At 45.6% G+C, this 23,696-nt stretch overlaps 1 protein-coding gene across 6 annotated transcripts in view; it reads left to right on the top strand.

The window, feature by feature from the left end:
- SCUBE1 (signal peptide, CUB domain and EGF like domain containing 1) overlaps positions 1-23,696 on the top strand; it is a 202,310-nt gene that overhangs the window by 166,771 nt on the left and 11,843 nt on the right. For 5 of the 6 annotated variants that reach the window (XM_081005449.1, XM_081005447.1, XM_081005450.1 and 2 more), the window contains 8 exons: positions 11,570-11,686; positions 14,687-14,809; positions 16,073-16,192; positions 16,506-16,598; positions 18,347-18,466; positions 19,538-19,696; positions 21,392-21,598; positions 22,001-22,162. In XM_081005449.1, the coding sequence (XP_080861575.1) occupies positions 11,570-11,686; positions 14,687-14,809; positions 16,073-16,192; positions 16,506-16,598; positions 18,347-18,466; positions 19,538-19,696; positions 21,392-21,598; positions 22,001-22,162 (1,101 nt within the window). The remainder of the gene's footprint in view (positions 1-11,569; positions 11,687-14,686; positions 14,810-16,072; positions 16,193-16,505; positions 16,599-18,346; positions 18,467-19,537; positions 19,697-21,391; positions 21,599-22,000; positions 22,163-23,696) is intronic. The other variant, XM_081005448.1, reaches the window with a different exon arrangement.

The raw sequence follows: 23,696 nt of genomic DNA, 5'->3' as shown, positions 1-23,696 counted from the left end.
AGAGGAGACCAAAGACAAGTTAGGTTTATTTCTTCCTCACTGCAATTTTCCCCCTGAGCAGGCAAGGGGAGAATCAGACAAGGAACAAGCGTCAGCACTCTTCTCTGCCTCAACCATGTCTCAACAGCATCAGTCAAAGAAGTCTGCCATATTTAGTGAATCTGAGGTGGAAATTGTGGCAGGGAGGTGAGGAAATCAGGAGGGAACACTCAGAGGTATACTTTCAGCTTCTCTACCTACAGCCACACCCTCAGTTTTTGCAATGAACTAGGTTTTCTCCAAGGGACACGGGTGGTGCTGTGGTCTAAACCACAGAGCCTAGAGTTTGCCGATCAGAAGGTCAGTGGTTCGAATCCCCACGACGGGGTGAGCTCCCGTTGCTCGGTCCCAGCTCCTGCCAACCTAGCAGTTCAAAAGCATGTCAAGGTGCAAGTAGATAAATAGGTACCGCTCCAGCGGGAAGGTAAACGGCGTTTCCGTGCGCTGCTCTGGCTCACCAGAAGCGGCTTAGTCATGCTGGCCACATGACCTGGAAGCTGTTCGCCGGCTCCCTCGGCCAATAAAGCGAGATGAGTGCCACAACCGCAGAGTCGGTCACGACTGGACCTAATGGTCAGGAGTCCCTTTACCTTTACCTAGGTCTTCTCCAGCTCTTCACCTCTGATTATTTCCTTAAGGACTCCTGTTGCTCTAACATCAGTTCCAGCCTGTAGATGGTGGTCATCCCTTCCCAAACCAATGCAAAGCGAAAGTGGACTTTTAGTCAGCTACGCTGGTCCAGGCTGATCTCCAAGGAGCAACTTACCCAAACCCCAGTCTTCATGCTTGGCTGGGTCAGAAGAGTCCTCCTTCCTTTAGGAGGCAGGGAAGCTGTCAAACTGACAAAAAGAGAGTGCCCACCTAACACACCTGATGCTACAGAAGTTCTCTCCCCACACCCCACAAATCATGTTCCAAATGAAGTTGCAGCTCTCTCCTCATCGACTGATTCCTGGGAAGGTGTGCCCAAAGATTCTTGAAGCAAAAAAAGACCTCATTTTCTTTTGAACGATTACAGCCTGACTGCAGGTTGCAGGGCCAATTTGGTAACCTTCCCGAAGAATCCAGCTGCCTGGAAGTCCATGCATCTCTGGCAGTGAGTCTTCTGATTCAGATCTTTAGACTAGAGGCTACTCTTTGGCTCTCCATCCCTGTCGGCCCCCTCTAATCCCCTTGATTGGACTCCCTTGTCTACCTGTCCTGGGGCTTACCATCCTCTGCCTGGCGTCCCCTCAATATTGTTCTGCAAAGACGGTTGGATGTGCTTGTAGGCTTCACTTTCACAGTATGTGGACTTACTCTGGGTTTAATTCCTCAGACAAACTCTGGCTCTAGGGCTGGGATCCTGTCAGCAGACTCCTCATGCTTTCTCGCTCTGTGCTTTCTAAAGCACACGGGTTCATTTCCTCTCTTTCCCAGTGAATAAGTCTGCTTCCTTCAGCCCCAGTAATAACTGGACTAAATAAACTCAGATGGCAAGCTGGTTTTACTGATCCTTAATTACTGATCCTTACCAGAACCTTGTTATTGTTCTCATTAGTTATTCTTGATGCAGCCCTTGGCTAAACGATGTTAGCAGTCAGTAGGAAATGAATAATTAGCAGAATAAATAGCAGTCATGATCATTATTTTGCTAAAGCAGAAAATTAAACAATTCTGGTCACATAATTGAAGAGCATTCTAGTTGATGCTGGACCTACACTCTGATTAAAAAAAAATGTGTTTTTGTAATTTCAGATAGTTTTGTCAGTCTGTTGTTTTGGCCATATAGACAAGCCAGTATAGTACACTGGGCAGAGTGTTAGACTAAGACCACAATCGTGACCTCTGGAAGGCCTCTGTGGGGTTTGGTGCAGCAGCAGGGGCCACCAAATCTGGGACCTGCAACTTGTGCCAACCAAGGGAGAAGAGAGGCAGGAAACGTCTGGATGTTTTCTGCGTGAAACTGAGAACCAGCTGACAAATCAAGCAGCTGAAAGGAAAATGGTGGGCTGGCCCTACAGGTGTTGTAGGCTTGTAATTGGAGTCTTTGTAAATGATGTTCAAGAGTGTCAAATGGTTCTCCTACGCCATTTCCTTTTTTTAAATGGGGTCTAGATGAGTATGCTCTTGGTTTCACCTAATTGGTAATCGTATTCAGAGGCTTCTGTAAGCAACAACAAAATGACCCTAAATCAAAGTGTTCTGGTATGGAACTTGCTTATTGAATTTGGTTTTGGCCACTGCGGCTGCCAAGCTTCACACTAGTTCAGCCCTCCTAGAAATCAAGGCTGGATTTAATGGCTATGGAGATGTATGACAAAGAAATCAGTATGTAGCAATTCATTTGTCTTACACAAATACACAAAGTCTTAAAGGTTTTCTGTTCTTGAAAATGAATAGGATGAGAAGGGTGTTGAGGCGACATTTTAACTTGGCAAAGTATGTGTAATACTAACAGGGGTTGCTCGTGCGTAAGTTGCCGCCACTCCTGGCTAGGTTGCCTGGTTAAACCTTTTCTGTCTGGACAGCCCTTCACTTCGTGGCTGTTTCAGTCGCTAGCAGAATCCGTCAGTGGGTGTTTCTTAAACCTTTTCCAGCATAAAAGCTGTTTGACGCCAAGTCTCCTCCTACTCTCCCTGCGCGGAAGTCTTCTGCGCAGGGAGGGTGTGGGTAGCGGAGGACCCGTGCTCTCCCCGCTGGTCTCCGGCAAGGAGTCCTGGAGCTCCCTCGCCGATTCCCCCATCTGCCCCCCTTTATCCCTGGTGTTATGCTGATTTCCTTCCCCAGCTGATGAGCTGCCTCTCTCCCTGCTGGGCCCTTCTCCAGCATCGCTCTGGAGCCTTGCCTCCGCCTCTGGCTCCGATGTCAGTTCCCTGACAGTATGGATTGTCCAGTCCTATCCTATTCAGAATAGGGCAAGGCAAGGAGCTCTTCAAGGGCTTGCAATGCTTCCATCTTTGGCAGCGCAGGGCACCAAGTGCTTCCCTGCATTATGCACATACATTAAAAAATTCCCCCTTTTCCCCCTTCACATGTTTAGGGGAAGCATTTTTGGCCTGAGGGCCACTTTCTCTTCCAGGCAGTCTTCAGGGGGCCACATTCCAATGCAGAGTGAGGCTGAGGAAAAGGCAAAAGTGGGCAAAGCAATGAATGTGAATTTTACATTCCCACTGTTGGCTGTGTTATACACACACTTGCATATCCTTCTTGGATAAAGGCTCTTGTCTGCTTGGATGGGCGACTGCGGTCGAGGGCATATGGTACCCAAGCAGAACCACAAAAGGGGTGTGGAGCAAGCTAGTGAGAGTTGTGACCTGGTGAGAGTTTGTGGCCCTAGGGGAGTCCCAAGGACCAAGTAGAGAAGTCTGCAGGGCCAGATTTGGCCCACAGATCTGAGGCTTCCCACCTCTGCACTAATAGCTCTTTCACTGTAGATTGAACTGAATTAAAAGACACATCCTGTCAAAGGGATGAATGCCTCATCTCTTTACGGCTGTCCATTAGAATTTCATTTATTGTGAGAAAATAATATATTTTATGTTTTTTTAAATAAAAAAAAGCTTGATTATGTAAGGAACTTCTATTTTAAAAAGTTTTTTTAAACAAAGGAAGTACAATTAATAGATACAGAAATTAACTTGCCTGCCAATAAAAAGGTACATGTGTTATTTCTCTTTTTTATAATTCACCAGACCCAGCAATTTGTTGGTTTTTATTTTGTCTATTAGGCCTAGAACTTCCACTGGTTATGGGGGCGAGTGCCTAACTCCTTGTGCTACTATGGCAGCTTATACACTGAGGAAACTGCCAGTGCATTTTCTGTTGCATTGCACTGCACTGCACTGCAGATGGGTAGAGGGTGTTATTGCAGCAATTGATCCAGCAGGGATTAGAGATACAAGAAAGCAGCTACAGTGGTACCTCGGATTAAGAACTTAATTCGTTCTGGAGGTCCATTCTTAGCCTGAAACTGTTCTTAACCTGAGGTACCACATTAGCTAATGGGGCCGCCCACTGCCACTGCACGATTTCTGTTCTCATCCTGAAGCAAAGTTCTTAACCCGAGGTACTATTTCTGGGTTAGCGGAGTGTGTAACCTGAAGCGTCTGTAACCTGAAGCATTTGTAATCCAAGGTACCACTGTAGTTAGTTAGCTTCTGGCTGTGTAAATCTGGCACTGAGCCAAAATAGTGCATAACAGGTGACTTTAGGCACCGACCTGCCTCAATTGTATGTAAAGTGAGTATTTTTGTATTATGTACTTTTGTGTTTTTAGATCATAAACCTCCCTGTGATCCTCGGGTGAAGGGCAGGATAGAAGTTTAACAATTGCTGGGCAAGCCTTAGATCTGTTTGCTTGATGGTAATCTCCATTGAGCAGGACGCAGGTGGCGCTGTGGGTTAAACCACAGAGCCTAGGACTTGCCGATCAGAAGGTTGGCTGTTCGAATCCCCGCGACAGGGTGAGCTCCCGTTGCTCGGTCCCTGCTCCTGCCAACCTAGCAGTTCAAAAGCACGTCAAAGTGCAAGTAGATAAATAGGTACCGCTCCGGCGGGAAGGTGAACGGCGTTTCCGTGCGCTGCTCTGGTTCGCCAGAAGCGGCTTAGTCATGCTGGCCACATGACCTGGAAGCTGTTCGCCAGCTCCCTCAGCCAATAAAGCGAGATGAGTGCCACAACCGCAGAGTCGGTCACGACTGGACCTAATGGTCAGGGGTCCCTTTACCTTTAATCTCCATTGAACTCAGTCAAACTTTTTTTTTTATGCTGTGTTAAATGAAGAAAAGGAGGAGGGATGTGAAAAGATGGCATCAAGTCTGGGAATAAGGAGAAGTTTCCAACTTTTTGTTGTTTTGTGGGTTTAATTAAGGTACAGCGGCAGCTGTAGTTGTCCGAGGGTGTGGGGGGGCATCAGAGGCTAAAGAGAGCCCGAGTAGACAGACCAGCCAAGGACAGAGGGATGTGTTCGCCACAAGTAGCCATAGTTGTTTCCATGTTACTGATTTCCAAAGGTGTTCGAGATTAGCAGTTTGCCAAAAAGGAGGGGGCAGAGGGTATAGCGCTGGCACAGAAATGTCTACTTTAGCCCTGCTGGGGACTTATTGATGTATCTGCAGCCACGACAGTTTGTGATAACTGATAAGGCAACCCAAAAGTCTAGATTTACATTTGCTCACACTGTGTTTGTCTCAATCCACATAGTGGTATTTGCTTAACAGAGTAAGCTGTGAATCACAAATGGTGTGCAAGGTGCTAAACGGAGAGGCTAATAGCAGGAACAGAGGGCCTTTCACTTTTGAGACAGTGGTGGGACTCCAGACAAGTTTTGGGACTGGCCAAAAATCATTACTGTCTCATGGCTGCTTTGTGGCCTGAGCTCTCAGTCCACAGGCAGGAAAGTGTCCACATCACCAAAACCACCAGCATAATTAGTGTTGCTGCAATTGGAAATTTTGAAAGCTTCAGTAAAAGAGGTTCAAGGTCATGTACTTGGATGGGCATGAAAAATGAATTCTATCCTCTAGTTCATGGCTGCAGCCCAGCCACATAGAGAAATGTGCAAGAACTGCCTCTGTCCTTGCAATATACTTTCCTTTCTGTTGTGTAGAGAATCTCTGCCAACCACCCATCTGACATAATATCCTCCTCTTTGACAAAAGGTTCAGAATTGCATCTCAGAATTTGGTATGGTCATAACCCATCACTAGTTTTCAGTAGTCTTAAGTGTAGTAGGAATTGAGGACATGATCCAACCCCATAGGAACAGGCTGGGAGGCTCGTCACCTGTGTCATCACCATTAGAGACTGGAAGAGGGGAGGCATCACCCAGTCTCAAATCTTCCATTCTTGGGCAAGGTGACTGAGCAGGTAGTTGCTGAACAACTCCAAGCACGCCTGGAAGATGCGGACCATTTGGATCCCTTCCAGTCGGGATTCAGGCCTCATCATGGGACTGAAACTGCCTTGGTCGCACTGGTTGATGATCTCCGGCAGGCTAGGGACAAAGGTGAGAGCTGCTTCCTAGTTCTGCTGGATCTCTCAGCGGCTTTTGACACCATCAACCATAACATCCTTCTGGACCGTCTAGAGGGGCTGGGAGCTGGGGGCACTGTTATACAGTGGTTCCGCTCCTTCCTCCTGGGCCGTGTCCAGAAAGTGGTGGGGCGGGGATGAGTGTTCAGACCCCTGGGCTCTCACTTGTGGGGTGCCTCAGGGTTCTGTCCTCTCCCCCATGCTTTTCAACATCTACATGCAGCCGCTGGGAGAGATCATCAGGTGGTTTGGTCTGGGTGTTCATCAGTATGCGGATGATACCCAGCTCTACCTCTCTTTCAAATCAGAACCAGTGAAGGCGGTGACGGTCCTGTGTGAGTGTCTGGAGGCGGTTGGAGGATGGATGGCGGCTAACAGATTGAGATTGAATCCTGACAAGACAGAAGTACTGTTTCTGGGGGACAGGAGGCGGGCAGGTGTGGAGGATTCCCTGGTCCTGAATGGGGTAACTGTGCCCCTGAAGGACCAGGTGCGCAGCCTGGGAGTCATTCTGGACTCACTGCTGTCCATGGAGGCGCAGGTCAATTCTGTGTCCAGGGCAACTGTTTACCAGCTCCATCTGGTACGTAGGCTGAGACCCTATCTGCCCGCAGACTGTCTCACCAGAGTGGTGCATGCTCTAGTTATCTCTTGCTTGGACTACTGCAATGCGCTCTATGTGGGGCTACCTTTGAAGGTGACCCGGAAACGACAACTAATCCAGAATGCGACAGCTAGACTGGTGACTGGGAGCTGCCGCTGAGACCACATAACACCGGTCTTGAAAGACCTACATTGGCTCCCAGTACGTTTCCGAGCACAATTCAAAGTGTTGGTGTTGACCTTTAAAGCCCTAAACGGCCTCGGCCCAGTATATCTGAAGGAGCGTCTCCACCCCCATCATTCTACCCGGACACTGAGGTCCAGCGCCGAGGGCCTTCTGGTGGTTCCCTCACTGCGAGAAGTGAAGTTACAGGGAACCAGTCAGAGAGCCTTCTCAGTAGTGGCACCCACCCTGTGGAATGCCCTCCCATCAGATGTCAAAGGAAAAAAAACAACTACCAGACTTTTAGGGGATATGTGAAGGCAGCCCTGTTTAGGGAAGCTTTTAATAGCTGAAGGACTATTGTATTGTGCTGTTTTGTTGGAAGCCGCCGAGAGTGGCAGGTGAGGCCCAGCCAGATGGGCGGGGTATAAATAAGAAATTATTGTTATTATTATTATCATTATCTTATCCTTATCCTTATCCTTATCCTTATCCTTATCCTTATCATCATCATCATCATCATCATCTCAGGGCAGAGGAGGGGCATGTTGGGAAACACAACGCTTAGAGCATTTGATTGTAGCCACAGATGCTCCAGAGTGCTTTGTGAAAGCTAGCATGGGATATGATGGGCAGCACTTTCCCCCCAACCCTAATAGGCTCATTCTATGCTCTGAACTGACTCCTTTCAGAACCTGCACACACCCCGTCAGAAGTAATACCTCTCCTAGATGCGCTTTTGTCATAGACTGGATAATACCATTTAGTAACAGTTAGGGTCTCCAGCAGGGATGCGGGTTGCACTGTGGTCTAAACCACAGAGCTTAGGGCTTGCCGATTGGAAGGCCGGCGGTTCGAATCCCCGTGACGGGATGAGCTCCCGTTGCTCGGTCCCTGCTCCTGCCAACCTAGCAGTTCAAAAGCACGTCAAAGTGCAAGTAGATACCGTATTTTTCGCCCTATAGGACGCACCGGCCCATAGGACGCACCTAGTTTTTTTGGCGGGGGGGAATAAAGAAGAAATATTATTCCCCCCCCCCCAGCCGCGGGAACTCCCGCAGGGCTCCCTAGGCTGCGAAGATCTGCCCGAAGCACGGGGCGCTCTGCTTCAGCGCGCCCCGCGCTCCGTGCAGCAGGCTGCTATCCGCAGCCTGGGGAGCCCTCCGGGAACTCCCGCGGGCTCCCCAGGCTTATGGATAGCTTCCTGAAGCCTGGAAAGAGAGAGGGGTCGGTGCGCACCGACCCCTCTCGCTCTCCAAGCTTCAGCAAAAGCCTGCATTCGCCCCATAGGACGCACACACATTTCCCCTCCATTTTTGGAGGGGGAAAAGTGCGTCTTATAGGGCGAAAAATACGGTAAATAGGTACTGCTCCGTCAGGAAGGTAAACGGCGTTTCCGTGCGCTGCTCTGGTTCTTCAGAAGCAGCTTAGTCATGCTGGCCACATGACCCGGAACCTGTCTGCGGACAAACGTCGGCTCCCTCGGCCTATAGAGTGAGATGAGTGTGCAACCGCAGAGTCAGGGGTGCCTTTACCTTTAGGGTCTCCAGCTATGCCCCTGGTGGTGCGTGGTTGCTGCTTGCCAAACTGGAGGCAAAGGCTCCAGTAAGATCTAACAGGATCACTTAGTCAAAGATCCTGGACATAGGCCACAAATGTTGTCTTAAAGCCACACTTGTCGTTTACCACCATAGACTGTCCACCTCTTATGCCATACAACATGCTTGTTCAAATTCTTTTTGCCCAGGATTAGCAGATTGCACAAATAAATGTTCAGCAACTGCCGAACATCTATTCTAGTAACTTTGGTGAAGTCAAATACACCAGCAGTCCTCGCATACCAGGAGCATGATAACTCGAGCCCTGTTGTTTGCAGAACTTAAGCAGGGTAAACGAGGAGAGAGGGGAGCCTAGCAGCCTTATAAACTGACAATCAAATTCCCGACTAAATCAAAGAGCTGCTTGAAATCAGCAGTTGACTGAGAGCGTGTATCTGAAGAGGGCTGGAAGAGAGAGCCCAGTGTCCTGCCATTCCCACACAAGAAGCTTCCCTTTCTGCAGAACAAGTGGCTGAAATAGTTTTCTCTTTTCTACGGCCAGTGCTGAATTTCACAGCGGACTGGTGATTCTGTAGAGGGGAGATTACCTGGTGTTCTGCATTTTCTGCATAGCCGTACCTGGGGCCCTCCAGGCTGCTGTTCTGTCGCGAGAGTATTCTGCAAGATGCTTTTGACGCAGTATTTGTGCACTAGTGGTAGATTTCATCAGCTTTATTGGTTGCCCTGCGATTCTTCCGTCATGCTGCTACATGTTCTCCCTGGAGGAGCTATTGCACAATAAAAGCAGGACAGAAAACCCCCAGAACTTCTTATGTATTGAAAATTATGGGATTTTAGCAGGACATTGCAGGATATTCACTGACTGGAAATGCAGCTGTGTGAGTATGAATGCATCATAAATAGGAGAGGCCCCAGGAGACATAATATGATCTAAAGCATTTTCGTGTAAAGCTAATAGAATGCCTCTTTGTTGTTTTCATGCTTCTTTTAATGCCCTCGTTGTCTTAATAATTGTCAATGCATATCATCGGATGTAAACTAGTATTAGACAAATGTATTAGACAAGTACATATACATGGATGTAATCTAGGTACTAAAACCACACTGGCTTACAAAGAGACACATCGCTGGAGCACAGAGGTACATTTGATGGATCCTTTTCCTTGTCTCTCTCATTTCCTTCACACTCATATGCCAGGACCAAAGAGTTCAGAGCTACTGACTAGACCAGTTACTTTAGAAAGGATTTCCATTCTCTAAAACTCAGTGATCTTTAGATACGTATATTAAGGATGTATAGATCTAGCTGGACAATTGTATTATTCAGGAACTGCTGAATTTGTGCTGCTCTCTGAGAAGTCCCATCATCCTAACTTGCTCTGGGCAGTCTAAACGACAAGAGTTTGGACAGAACTAGAATAATCCTAATACTTCAAGACTTGTTGTGGCAGCAGGGACCCAGCTGCAGCCGCCCTCCTGTGCCACAACCAGGTCCTCTGCTAGCAGGACCTTCCTTCTTGGCATAGCATAATAGCTGAATCCAACAGGTGCTTTGTGCTTGCAAAAGATGTTCTCCGTGATGCTTAAACCTTGTGCACCAATGCCTGTGTGACACTTTGCACAATGTCAACTCCAAAATCTCCTGTGCAGACATTATATACAACAGTATCAATGGAAGCTATAAATCTAATTTTTGAGATTCCTGAGACTTCTGTGCATCAGTCATCATTATGCAGCATGAGTCCACAGTAATTTATGTAAATTCTTACAGCTCCTTTTTTTGTAAGTCACATTGAGACTTTTTTTGTAAAAAAAAGAAGAGTGACTAATAAGTGGAATAAATAATAATGACTAATCAATAATAATGTTGGACTAAGATATAAACAAAGAGGGAAAGGAATTGCTGAATTAACCAATTGAACTGGAATACAAAAAAGGGAGGTGAGAGGAGGTCAGAGAAGCAAGGAAATGAAATGTAAGATATGGAAGGATTAATTTGTTTTTAAGTGTTTCTTTTTTATTTATTTATTTTTCTCTGTACTTTGTATTTTGTATTTTTTTTATATTTTTCCTTATCTCTTTTCTCTTTAACTATGTAATTTTTTGTTTTTGAAATTTTAATAAATATCATTTAAAAAAAATAATAATGCTTAGAACCCTGAAAAGATCAATTTTCTTTAAAGCTACATACACTAATTAAAATTTTCATTTTAGAGTGTGTGACATGAAGTTAATGTTATTATTTTGCTCACGTAATAAATATAGCAGTGATGCTATTGATATTTTTGTAGGTGTGGAATGTCTGTCAGAAGATCCTAGCTTATAAAGGGCATATTAATACTCAAAAGTGTTTGGGACTTATTTATTTAGTTATTAGCATAAATCTCTAAGCAGTGTACAATTTGAAAAACCACATATCATTCAAACGAAATCTAAAACCAATAAAATACACAAAATCATATGCACACAAAAGCATATAAAATTGAGTAAACCAGAAATTCAGAATGTGGGTAAAACACATTGAACAGCATAATTTATAATATCAGCGCCCTGAATGCATTTGGCCCTGGGATTGCCTTAGGGAGGAGTATTGCAAAGGAGAGAGAAATTCAGTTCTCCTTCTGAAACCCACAAATGCAAACTGCTGCCTGATACACTGAAATTCAGTGGTGACACCCTGTGGGCAAAATGGGGATTGCAGCAGGAAGACATTGTTTCAGCTTTGTAATTACCGTATTTTTCACTCTATAAGACGCACCAGACCACAAGACACACCTAGTTTTTGGAGGAGGAAAACATGAAAAAAAAAAAATTCTGAATCTCAGAAGCCAGAACAGCAAGAGGGATCGCTGCGCAGCCTGCATTTGCTCCATAAGACGCACACACATGTCCCCTTACTTTTTAGGAGGGGAAAAGTGAGTCTTATAGAGCAAAAAATACAGTAACTAAGGACTGTTTCATGTGAGCTTTTTCATACCTGGGAATGCAAAGGCAAAACATGCACTATTGGTTGGCCTGCGGGAGGCATGTGCAAGCTTTCCCTGTAGGCAGCAAAAAACTGTGTTGCATGTCTTGTTCTCGACTTGTATTGATCCTTATGGATAGGTTATTGAGGTACGTTGATTATTTTGAACTTAGATGTTAAATGCACAGTTTCTCACATCATTTCCCCCTTCTGTTCCAAATCAAGATATAGATGAATGCTCCTTCGAAAGGACCTGCGACCATACCTGTATCAACTACCCTGGGAGTTTTGAATGCCTATGTCATAAAGGATACACGTTATATGGAATGACACACTGCGGAGGTTTGGAGAGTTTGATTCATTTTTCATTCTTTGCTTAGTGACATCTCTCCATAAGGCTTTAGAATTGCAGAGTTAAGAGGGATTACAGAATCATAAATTTGCAGAGTTGGAAGGGACCCTGAGGGTCATCTAGCCCAGGCATGGCCAAACTTGGCCCTCCAGATGTTTGAGGACTACCATTCCCATCATCCCTGACTGCTGGTCCTGTTAGCTAGGGATGATGGGAGTTGTAGTCCCAAAACATCTGGAGGGCCAAGTTTGGCTGCACCTGATCTAGTGCAACTCCCTGCAATGCAATACAGTCCTACCTTGGATTCCGAACGCCCTGGAACTCATACGTTTTGGCTCCTGAACGCTGCAAACCCGCAAGTGATTGTTCTGGTTCTTTTGGAACCCGAACGTCCGATGGGGCTTCCACGGCTTCTGATTGGCTGCAGGAGCTTTCTCCTACATGTTGGATGGCCATCTTCTATGGATGCTTTAGTTGAGATTCCTGAATTGCATGGAGTTGGACTAGATGACCCCTTCCAACTCTACAATTCTGGGATTTTGTGACCGGGAAACCATCTGGACCTGGCACCTGCCCATTCTTTATTCGCTTAACAATGCTTCTCATTTCCTCCACCTTCAGTGTCTCAGCAAGGTAATCTGCCTGATCTAAGGAGAGCAGGCCAAACTAGGAAGAAAACCCATCATCTCTGGTGCCCAACAGGGCCTCCAGCGTTGATGCAAAGCAGAATATAAGTTCTGGAACTAGAGATTCCTATCTGTGGGCATGGTGTAATTCTTGTCTTGATCACCCTTAATTATAGGGACGTAGCTCCTAGTCTGTTGTTGACTTAGAGGGTAGTCCAACAGCAGGCTGGGCTTCTGTCCTCTTTCCCTTAGCACTGCTTTAATTAGGCCAGGGTGAAGTCTGCCTTAGAGGTAAAGGGCAAATTCAAATCACACACAACTGTCAAATCACACACAAAGCACATGCAGCTGTCATGGGCTGGCTGGATGCAGAGGGGTGGGAGGAGGCATCAGCTGGGGAACCCCCAAGGGAAGAAGGCTCAGAAGCCAGGGACTGGTGGTGGGACAGTGATGAGTGGTCAGAGGGAGCAGACTGGGAGAAAGAGGTGTCAGAAGCAGAAGAGGCAACAGGGTTTAGTGGGCAGGAAGAGTCTGTGGCAGAGAGTAGTGCAGAATCAGAGGCCGGAGAGGAGTGGGGCCAATAGGCAGAGATGAAGCAGGCTGCTGAAGAATCCAGAGAATCTCCTTGTCCTGCTGTGACCATCTCCCTTCTTTCCTGGTCTGAGGTATGAAGCGGGCAGAGCAGAGATAGACAAGGTGTCAGAGACTCAGGCTGGATCTAGACACATCAAAAAAGCATTTCAGGAAAACGTGTTGTAAACCTCATAGTGGGAAATCACATTGGCGAAAAATGGAACTCCACAGTGCCATCTGGTGTCACAGTGTAATAACACCTATGCAGTGGAAACTCCGGATACGAACTTAATTAGTTCTGGGGGTCCATGCGCAACCTGAAAAGTCTGCAGCAAGAGGCGCTGCTTCTGCGCATGCATGTGGCGCAATAGAGCGCTTCTGCGCACGCGCAAAGCGTGCAGCAAAACCCAGAAGTATACACTTCCGGGTTTGCCGCGTTCGCAACCCGAAAGTTATGTTACCCAAAGGTAACGTAACCCGAGGTACCACTGTAAAATGCTTTTTCTTTACTAACATAGCTGAGTCCTCAGGCTGCTTGGGAAGGAGCCTCATTGGGGCAAGACCTACTGGGAAGAGTTGCTGTGCTCCTTTGAACAGAGAGTTAACTTCACTGGTACCTTGTGAGTTATTGTTGCCCTGTGTCAGGGGACTGCCATCGGAACGGGGGAAGCAGGCAGGGGGATACAGAGAGCCTCCAGCGCTTCTCAGCTCCTCGTCCGGTGGTGGAGAAAGCCACACCTCCAGTGGAGCAGAGGGGGAAGGGAGTAGTCAAGTGAAGGGAGGGCTCGAAGATGCTACTGAGAGCCCAAGCACCTCCCCTAGCCCGGCCGGCCAGGAGGCACACACGCCGTTTCTGTCGCCCATAAGGAGGGGAGGTGGAGATTTGGGGTGTCTAAGTTCTTATGCTGGGGGAGAAACCAGAAGGGGGCACTCCCGGAATCTGCAAGTGACTAAGACAGACATGAACTTTGGGGTTCTGCACTGTAAATAGTTTGCACCAATAAAAACCTGCAAACGACAGGCCAGAGTCATGAGCAACCACTTCCCCACCTGACACCCTGCTTCCAACACCTGCCCGGACAGCTCTTTGGACAATCTTAAACTACAGTTTAAACCTTTAATGAAAGCTGTCTTCTACTAGCAGCCAGGGTTTAGAATACCCTTCTGACAGTAAGAGCTGTTTGACAGTAAGACGGATCCCCTCAGGAGGTGGTGGGCTCTCCTTCCCTGGAGGTTTTTAAGCAGAGGTTGAGTGGCCATCTGTCCTGGATGCTTTATCTGAGATTCCTGCATTTCGGGGGTTGGACTAGATGACCCTGGGGGCTCCTTCCAACTGTACAGTTCTATGAAACTATGATTCCTTGAGGTGTAAGCTGTTGCAAGCAGAGTTTCTTGGTCCGTTTCTTGACTAGGCTTCGTTTTCTTTCTACGCAATGTCACGGCCCCCCATTAAGGCCTTACCAGTCTCTCATTCTGTCAGCAGAAAAGCCACAGAACCCTCATTCAGTTCTACAAGCATCCTCGCCATTTGTGTGGGAAAATGTGGGTCATTCAGCAGAGAAGTGTCCAGGTGTCAGGTTTTGGATTTTGCAAGGATTGGAGGGAGACGGAAAAATAGGCATGACCCACAATTACTATTGCACCAACTCTGGAGTCCACAAAAATGATGACCATGGAATCAGGAAAATCTAACCTAAAGCAGTTCTGGTGGACAGACAACAGGAAGGAATAGTCACACCTGATAGTATTTACTTACAGTGCAACACTAATTTCATTTAAATGTACTTTCAGATATTGATGAATGCAGTATCAGCAACGGGAGCTGTGACTATGGATGCCTTAATACAATGGGAAGTTACGAATGTGTATGTCCATCGGGGAAGAAGCTACACTGGAATAAAAAGGATTGTATTGGTAGGTAACATTTTGGAACAGGGCGCCTTCCTCTTTTTTCAGTTCTTTCACTGATGAGCAGCTTATTGATATATTAAATATATAAAATTGCATGTCAGAAAACTCCAAGGGCAACAGATGTAATGTTACCCTGATTAGGAAACCCAGTCCTTGCAATTCTGTAATTTTAGATAGCACAATTTGAGAAAGATACCGTATTTTTCGCTCTATAGGACGCACCCGACTATAGGATGCACCTTGTTTTAGAGGGAGAGAACAAGAAAAAAAATTCTCTCCCTCTCTGTGGTTTGAGGGCGATCTTGCTCAAAAAAAAGCTCAACAACTTTCTGCTCTACCCCCCCCCCCCAGATTGTCCAGATTGTCACTTCTATTTTAGGGTTTTGTTTTCTTAATTTTGGTTTCAAAAAAATAGGGGTCGTTTTATACGTGGAAAAATATGGTAATTTTAGTTCTCTGTCTGTACAATATTCTCCAGGCCTAGACAGTTGTCTTTTTAGACCTAACTGTGTAAAACAAGAACCATATTGTCTGTATATAAAGGAACAGAAGTCTTAGGAGATCCAGTTGTAGAGATTCAGCCTTAGAATTATAGCTGTGAGAAAAAGGTTGAAGCGCATGGGAATCAGAATGCATTTTTGTTTAACTCCTTCTTTTATTGGAATTGTATTTGTCAAAAGAGCCTGAGAGTCCTACTGTGATTTTAGCAGAAGTATTGCTAGAAAGCTCATGGAGCAGATGCAAAAGATGTTTATATTAGCCCACAAAAGATGTTTTAGGGTCCTTAATACTTTGTTGGGTAAGACTTGGTTTAGTAGCCATTTAAGAGTTTGTGTCAAACTTGAAACCAGTTGCAGAGTTGAAAAGGATAATGAAAACATTCACAATTTTAAGTAGCTTTAATACCCTGTATCAGTTTGTGTCTATTAAATTCCATTGCCTGAGGATACAGGTGACAGCTTCTGGTTGGTTCTCAAAAATGCATATCACTTTTGAATGCACACATGTGTTAAGATTTGAAATGGAAATGTGTTATACCATCTTGTATCCAGAGTTGATTGGCTTCAACATTAATTTTTGTATTTATGAGGTGGCTTTATGAAGGAGGAGATCATCCCAGCCCTCAAGCGAAGGCCTCGGGCTTACATGCACCCTCTTCTTATCCCTTCCTCTGCTTCCCACTCCAGTCTGAAAAATGAATGAGCTTAACTGGACGATCCCTCAGACGTTATCTGAACCAGTGATTTCCTGTTTCTTCTTCCTCAGAGATGGTGAAATGCCTTCCAAATGCCAAGCCAGCTCCAAAGGCCCAGTTGGTCTGCAGCAAATTGGGAGGGATGGAAAGCTGTTTCTTATCATGTCCATCCAATACGCTTTTTGTCCCAGGTTGGTATTACAGAGCATATTGTTTTTCTTAAATTCCATTCCTGGCTTTATTGAAGTCCAAAGAAGGTAAAAAAATTAAAATATGCTGAAGGAAGGTCTTTTTAGATTAGTCTTTATTTGCATGGGAAAACAACAGTTAAGTCCCACCTACATAATTGATCAAGGTGCTGTTTGGATGGTAATGCCCATCAATCATAAATAAAAGTTCTGAGCAATGGACAAAGGTTGGTCTTAACTCAGATGAGTAAATGAAAGAAAGGCCTTCCACCATCTCAGTATATTTCGTGGTGTGTTGTTCTTTTCTTTTCCTCAGACACAGAGAATAGTTATTCAGTAAGCTGTGGAGTGCCGGGGCAGCAAGGCAAGTCGCTTCAGAAACGCAATAGCACTCTTCCTAGCTGTGCAGGTAAGTATTACTCCATAGAATCTGGTGATAGATGTAACTCCCAACCACCCATTGTCCTGATATGATCTTATTTATATCTTCTTCCATTATGTGTACAGTGGCACCTTGGGTTACAGACGCTTCAGGTTACATACGCTTCAGGTTACAGACTTCGCTAACCCAGAAATACTACCTCAGGTTAAGAACTTTGCTTCAGGATGAGAACAGAAATCATGCTCCGGTGGCGCGGCAGCACCAGGAGGCCCCATTAGCTAAAGTGGTGCTTCAGGTTAAGAACAGTTTCAGGTTAAGAATGGACCTCCGGAACGAATTAAGTTCTTAACCCTAGGTACCACTGTAGCTACTTTCTTGTATCTCATCATCACGCCACTCATACTAACAATCCCAGGGTGCTCAACCACTGCCACAATGTCCTTCCTTCTATCAGATCAAGATGAGCAGATAGCAGCAAAGGTGGCTAGGTTCATAGCAGGGGCAGTCAGAATAAGGGCCAGTAACTGACGGCTGATTCAGGACTTTAAATTGTGCTCTTATATCAAATTTCCTTTTCTGCGTATACTGTAATGTTTTACTGTTGCTGTGGCCATTGGCTAACGCGAATAAAGTTTTATCCTATCTTATATATGGTTAACCTGAGGTACCACTGTAATTATACAGAAAGGATGGGAGCCACTGACTTGAAAAGTTGCTTAGCCTCCAGCACAACCTTTGACTCCAGCCCTCCTCACCCTTGCTATCAACTTTGGCTGCATTTCCCCATGTGATCTGAGACAGAGGAAAAGGGCTCTTTATCACCATCTTCACCATCACCATTTTATTAGTTGAAACGATGCTCAAGGCAGCTTACAACATGGAAAGATTCACATAATTACAACGGTAGTCATAAGCTATAAATAGAACATCAAAAGGTGCACAAGCAAATTGGACAATTCCCACATAAATAATAGGATCCAAAAATAAAAATAACAAAAAATTAATAACAGCAACAAACTCCACTAAGCAACGCCCCAGCCCAAGAGTCTGTTCAGCAGCCTGATATTTTGTAGCTGGAGTCACGGCCCACCCAAGCCAGGTGGGAAAATTATTGTTATTATTTATTGAATTAATATACCGCCCTATACCAGGAGGTCAGGGCAGTTCACAGAATAAAATCAAAATATAAAACCACAAAATACATAATCAAAATAAAAACAGCAACCCAATAACCCCCCCCCCAAAAAAACCCCACATTTTAAAAGGACATAAAAGGCCTGCAAGGCAGGAAACTGGTCTTCCAGGACTCATAGCCAAGGTTATTATTATTGTATTATTATTTATTTAGGTGTCTACCATCCTTCATTCGCAGATCTCAGGCAGTTCACAACATCAATTTACAATATAAAAAAACCACAAAATACATAGTAAAAATAAGAACAACAACAACCAATAATCCCTCTTCCCCGGGTGTCTTTGCAGTCTTCCATATTCTGATTTATTTTGATATTTCAGAAGAGGTGGAGCATTTTTCAGCTTCTTTTAGAACCCTCTTCCATTTTCCAGCCCCTGCATCTAATTGTACTCCAGCTAGGAATTATTCTTCATGCAGAAAAGTAGTCTCTCTAACTCCATTATCTGTGGTAGGAAACCTGTGAAGTAATTCAAGACAGCTTATATCTCGTTTAATCTGCAAAAAACTAAATATCCAGGCCTGTCTTCAGGTTATCTTAAAAATACAGCACGACTGAAAACTTTTAATTTTATTTCTCTAGACATATTAGTACCACCCATCAAGCAGAAAGCTCGTTTTAAAATCAAGGATGCAAAATGTCACTTAAGACCTCGCAGCAAAGAAAAAATTAAAGATGTTGGAAATCAGCAGGCTGTTATAGGTATGTGGGGTCCGTGAGCAGAAAATTCCGTGCTGGTTTTTCTCTATTCGGCAAATAAATAAGAGGATGGGCAGTAACTTTTGAGCTACATTTGCAGCTCAGCTTTTCACCTTTTGGATGTGATTGGTGATTTACCATGATTTACTATGCCAAGTGCTTGTTTTGTTGGAGGGCTTTTCTAAATATATGTCATTGCTGGGGGAGGGGGCTGTAATTAGGCCTGAGCAATGCAGTGGTGGAGAAAGGGGGTGCAGGGAGTGCGGGACGCCCCAGGTGTCATCACTGGAGGGGGGGTGACAAAATGACAAAAATATGAGTTTTTAAAAATAAAAAATTGGGCTCACGAATTTTTTTAGTTCAGTCAACAAACGTAACGAACCGCGGCTGGCGCTGGGCGCCACACTGCAGGGGCCGGCACTTAACGCGGGGCCTGCAGCGTGCCCAAGCCACATGTCTCTCCTGGGGGTGACGTGGTGGCTTCGGTGCCTGCAGGTTGGGTGCTGCGTGAAACGGCAGCGTGGGGCTTACGGCTGCCCAGCGCCTCTCCCTCAGCCACCCTACAGCTGAGGGGGAGGCAGCGGAGAGACTCCACGCAGCACACCACACCCCCAGGGGTGGTTCGCCTCGCCCCCATGGGCGGCTCACCCTGCCCCCGGCTGCAGGACGCGCGCACCGCACCAGGCACCCAAGCAGCTAGTTACACCGCTGGGGCAATGTATTGATACATCGTCCAGGACCAGTATTGCAATGGCAGCTTCACCTGGTGGGATATCACAAGTGAAACCAATGCCGCTCCTAAATCCAGCGCCTCTTTCGACATTGGGCCGCTGGAAGCAGAGGAGCTCAGGAACAGTGGCTCTGCAAAGGAAGGAGCAAGCCGTATTGCCAGGCTGAGTTCTATTTTAGTAGTAGGCGTAAAGCTTCTTTTGGGGCATTCACTGAATAAGTGGACGTTTCAGATACCTGAGGTTTTGATAATCAAGATTCTGCTGCGCAGGTGTTACTGATGCAACTGCAGCCATGCTACTTTGCCCCTTGATTTCTTTTCCATGTTGCTTCTGTTTTGCAAAGGAGGTCAGTTCCCTTGTACAGACAACTGCCAGGTAACCTTTGTGAACCTCAAGTGCGACTCCTCTAAGAAGAAACGCCGAGGCCGGAAATCGCCGTCCAAGGAAGTGTCCCACATCACAGCTGAGTTTGAAATGGAGATGAAGTCAGAAGAAGTCTCAGGTTTGTGAAAGACCATCTCCGTTTAGCATATGTTGCACTTGTAAAAAATTGCCTGCCTGCTTCGTGCATTAGCAACAACAAAAAAGAATTACTTCTGTGGCAGATTCACTCTAAACATGCAATGTTATTATGATGATTATGACTATTATTTATAATATACTGCGTGGCATGCTTTTTTTTACAAACATTTTGCACCCTCTGCGGGATCTCTTACTAGTAAAGGATGAACTATCCTGGTTCTAGGGTGGAGATTTGCCCCAAGCTGCAACGTTATTCCCCCATTTCATTTTCCCTTAATCATGGATGGCAACCTTTGACTTCTATGGAATAAAGGGGTCTGCTGTTGGACATGGGTGAGAGAGCAGGACTAAACCTGGTCCTTGCCCCCTGGTAACACCCTCCCCCCCGGGAATGAACTTCCTCCTAAATCTATAATAGTTCCATCCTTGCTCCTTGGTCACACTAGATGGTGCTTTTCTGTGGCAAGATTTACATACTCTAAATCATGGGTACGCAAACTAAGGTCCAAGGGCTGGATCAGGCCCAATTGCCTTCTGGATCCGGCCGGCGGACGGTCTGGAAATCGCTGAGTGGATCACCAGCGCACACGTTCTTTCCCTCTCCCTCCCTCTCCCTCACTGCAGCACCACCGCCTCCCTCCCTCCTCCTGGCTTCTCCACGCCCTGCCTAGAGGAGGAAGGGGGCTGGGCTTTGTTGGTGCCAGCAGCAGCAGCAGCACTCGAGCGGCCGCCGTTTTAAGCAGCCCCTCTCCAGAGCCCTTTCACACGCTGCTCATCGTCCTGCCACCAGCCCCTGCCACTCACAAGACACAGGTAAGCAGCCACAGGGGCTCGTGAGGCTATTGCATAATTCCTCCCCCCAAAAAAATATAGTCCAGCCCCCCCCCCCAAGGTCTGAGGGACAGTGGACTGGCCTCCTGCTGAAAAAGTTTGCAGGCCCCTGCTCTAAATAGAAATGCCACTCTTGTGTTCCTTTATGATTGCTGCTGCGGTTGTAACTTACTGATGCTGCAGTGACAGATTCTTTCTTTATTTAAACTATTAGCCACTCTTAAATCTTACCTCTCAGAGCAGCATTCAGCAAAAGATATTAGAAAAATGAATGCAATAACGCAGCTACAAATTATCCAGGGTGATTAATAGTCCAATAATAAATAAGTATAAATGGGCAAAGCACCAACTTTAAATCCTAGGCATTTTTTAAATTAAACAGCACCAAAGGGAGGCTAAAAGACAATGCTAGGCTAGCCTCTCTAAGAAGGAAGTTCCACAAACCAGGCGTCAGAGTTGAAAAGGCCCCATCTCTTGTCACACCACACACACCCCTCTTATTTCAGGTCGGCATAGTTAGCAGGGCCTGTGACGTCATTGCAGGAAAAGGTATAAGAAATCATTTTGTCTCATCATCTGACAGTTGAGCCTGATTCACACATGGAGCCTCCCACAGAACTTGTCACATAATATAACAGGATGGGCAAAACTCAGCCTTGTCAGACATTTCTGGGAGTGGTTCCCCTTATGGTGTTTCTGTATTTCCTTATCAGGATAATCCAACCATTGCTGCTGCAGAGACATCTAACATACTTTACTTATTGTGTCTGTTTATTTCTCCCAAGTCATACTGGGGTGTCTGTTCTAAATCTGAATTTGGTTTCCTTACCGTTTCTCCACTTAGACACCTGCAATGTCGACTGTTTGAGGAAAAGGATGGAGCAGAAGCTACAGTCGGCAATCAAAACCTTGAGGAAATCTATTAACAAACAGCAATTTTACATTCAGTTTTCGGGGACAGAGTATGAAGTGGCTCAGAGAGCAGCAAAAGTTGTTGCTGAAGGACATGATGCCTGTAGTACAGGACAAGTGCAGCAGGACGGAAAATGCGGTAAGACCCAAGAAAAATGCTACAAGCCCAAGCGCAGAAACGTACTCGGTTACAACCTTTGAAGGTATGGAGGCTGGAAGCTAGGAGAAAAGAAAGCTTGGTGTAGGAGTCTGAGCTCTGGACTACCAGGCAGAACAGTATAGAGGGCTGGAGAGGCTTTGTGTTTTACCAGAAAGGAGCACATTGGAAACTCAGTACTGAAATGCTTCACCTACCATATTGTAATTTAAGAAAGAAGGTTCAGAGCTTACTTGTAATGTTAGTAGTGATGCTTTGTGATAACATCTAAGAGTTTGGCCTAGAGATTGCAGTGTCTTGTTGGCCTCCCTAGCAGTGCTGTGAAGACAAATCATAATACTAGAATAAAGGTACTTAATATAGATTCCATTTTTATTTTCCCAGTTACCTGCAGCACAGGCACCTATTATAGTGGAGAACATAATCAGTGCATTCCTTGCTCACCAGGAACATACCAAGACACAGAAGGTCAACTTTCCTGTGAACCTTGCCCAAGCAATGATGGACAGGGAGTAGCAGGTGCACGGAATGTGTCAGAATGTGGAGGCAAGTTTACTTTGATTCTACATGTTGCATGCAGGAGTTGGGTATCAAGGCTGAGAACAGGGAGAGAAGGAAATCTGTGGTGCCCCCCACTGTCAGCGTTCCATTTCAGCTTGTCTGCTTCAGGTAGACAGTAGCAGGTCAGAAGATTCTGGGATGTGTTCTTGGGTAGCCTTGCCAACCTAGTTCTCATTTCACTGGTGTGGCAAAGCTGTGTCTGAGCTGCATCACTTTAGGCTACTCCATACAAACAAATTCTTTCCATGTAGAAAATAACCTGATGTTCAGAATCAGTGTGGGAAAAGTCTTGGGAATCAGGATATTTTGTCATTAATCTGGAAAAGATTAATTGTAAGCCCACTTTCAGTCTGACCTGATATGAACTGGGCCAAGAAGGTGGGTCTTCCTGTCTCTCTGTTTATGAGGCATTTATTTATTGAGGGAGTTACTACAGACCTATTTTAGTGGCAGCATCTATTGTTATACATATATAAAATGTTGAGAGGACCCACTAAGGTTGGACTTTTTTGTCCTATTCATTCTGCACCTTGGACTTTGCATCCTAAATTCCCATTCATGAGATCAGTTCATCTGCATCTCCAATAGATGTTTGGAGGGTGGCAACGCGAGAAAAGGCCTTTTCCGTGCTGGCCTCCTGATTGTGCCATGCTCTCCTCAGGGAAGCCTGCCTGGTGCCAGTTTTGTCATCTTTCCGGCACTAGGTGAATAAGTTTTTATTCTCCTGGAATCTGGGCACCATTGCTGATTGAGCTTTTGGTAGCTACTGGTTTCAGATTACTATTTCTTTGGATGAACACTTTAACTATTTCATATTTGTAGTGTTTTATTGATTTTGTTTATGTATTTTGTATTTTTTAAATGATAAATTGCTTTAGGACACTTCTGAATGTGTGAAGTGACATATAAATATAATTAAAATAAACCCATATTGGGCATGTTTAAATTCTATTAATGTAAGTGAGAAACAGGAGTGCCAACTTGAATAAAATATTGGGGAGGGGATAAGCCCCGCCCCACATAATCAGTCACAAGACACACACGCCATTTGAATGGCAATGCCCATCAACTTTGGGGAGTCCTGGCCCCCTCAAATATTTTATAGGGGGGCAAAAGGACCTTGGCCCCCAGGATTTGGCTCCCATAGTGAGAAACAATTAAGCATGTGCAAAACTGTCGCAATGAATTCAATGGCATCCTGCAGCTGCAATGATACCTAGGAATGAATCCCATTGGAATCAATGCGACTCACTTTTGAGCATGTCTGGGGAATCTTTGACTTTCCAGGTGCTGTTGGAGCACAGCTTCCATCATCTTTGACCACTGGCTGTGCTGGCCAAGGTTGATGGAACTAGAGTCCAACAACATCTGGAGGGCCAAACGTTCCTCAGTCCTGCTTTAAAGGATATGTGCACAGTCAGGCTGAAAAGAGCTTAACTTTGTTTAGATCATTCCTGTTTCAATAGCTGCAGAGTCCACACACTCACAGACTCTGCACTGCTCACTTAATAGATTTAAG

The sequence above is a fragment of the Podarcis pityusensis genome (genome assembly GCF_964106645.2).
Source record: "Podarcis pityusensis genome assembly, chromosome: 5".
NCBI lineage: Eukaryota > Metazoa > Chordata > Lepidosauria > Squamata > Lacertidae > Podarcis > Podarcis pityusensis.
This window is presented reverse-complemented; position numbering and strand designations above follow the sequence as displayed.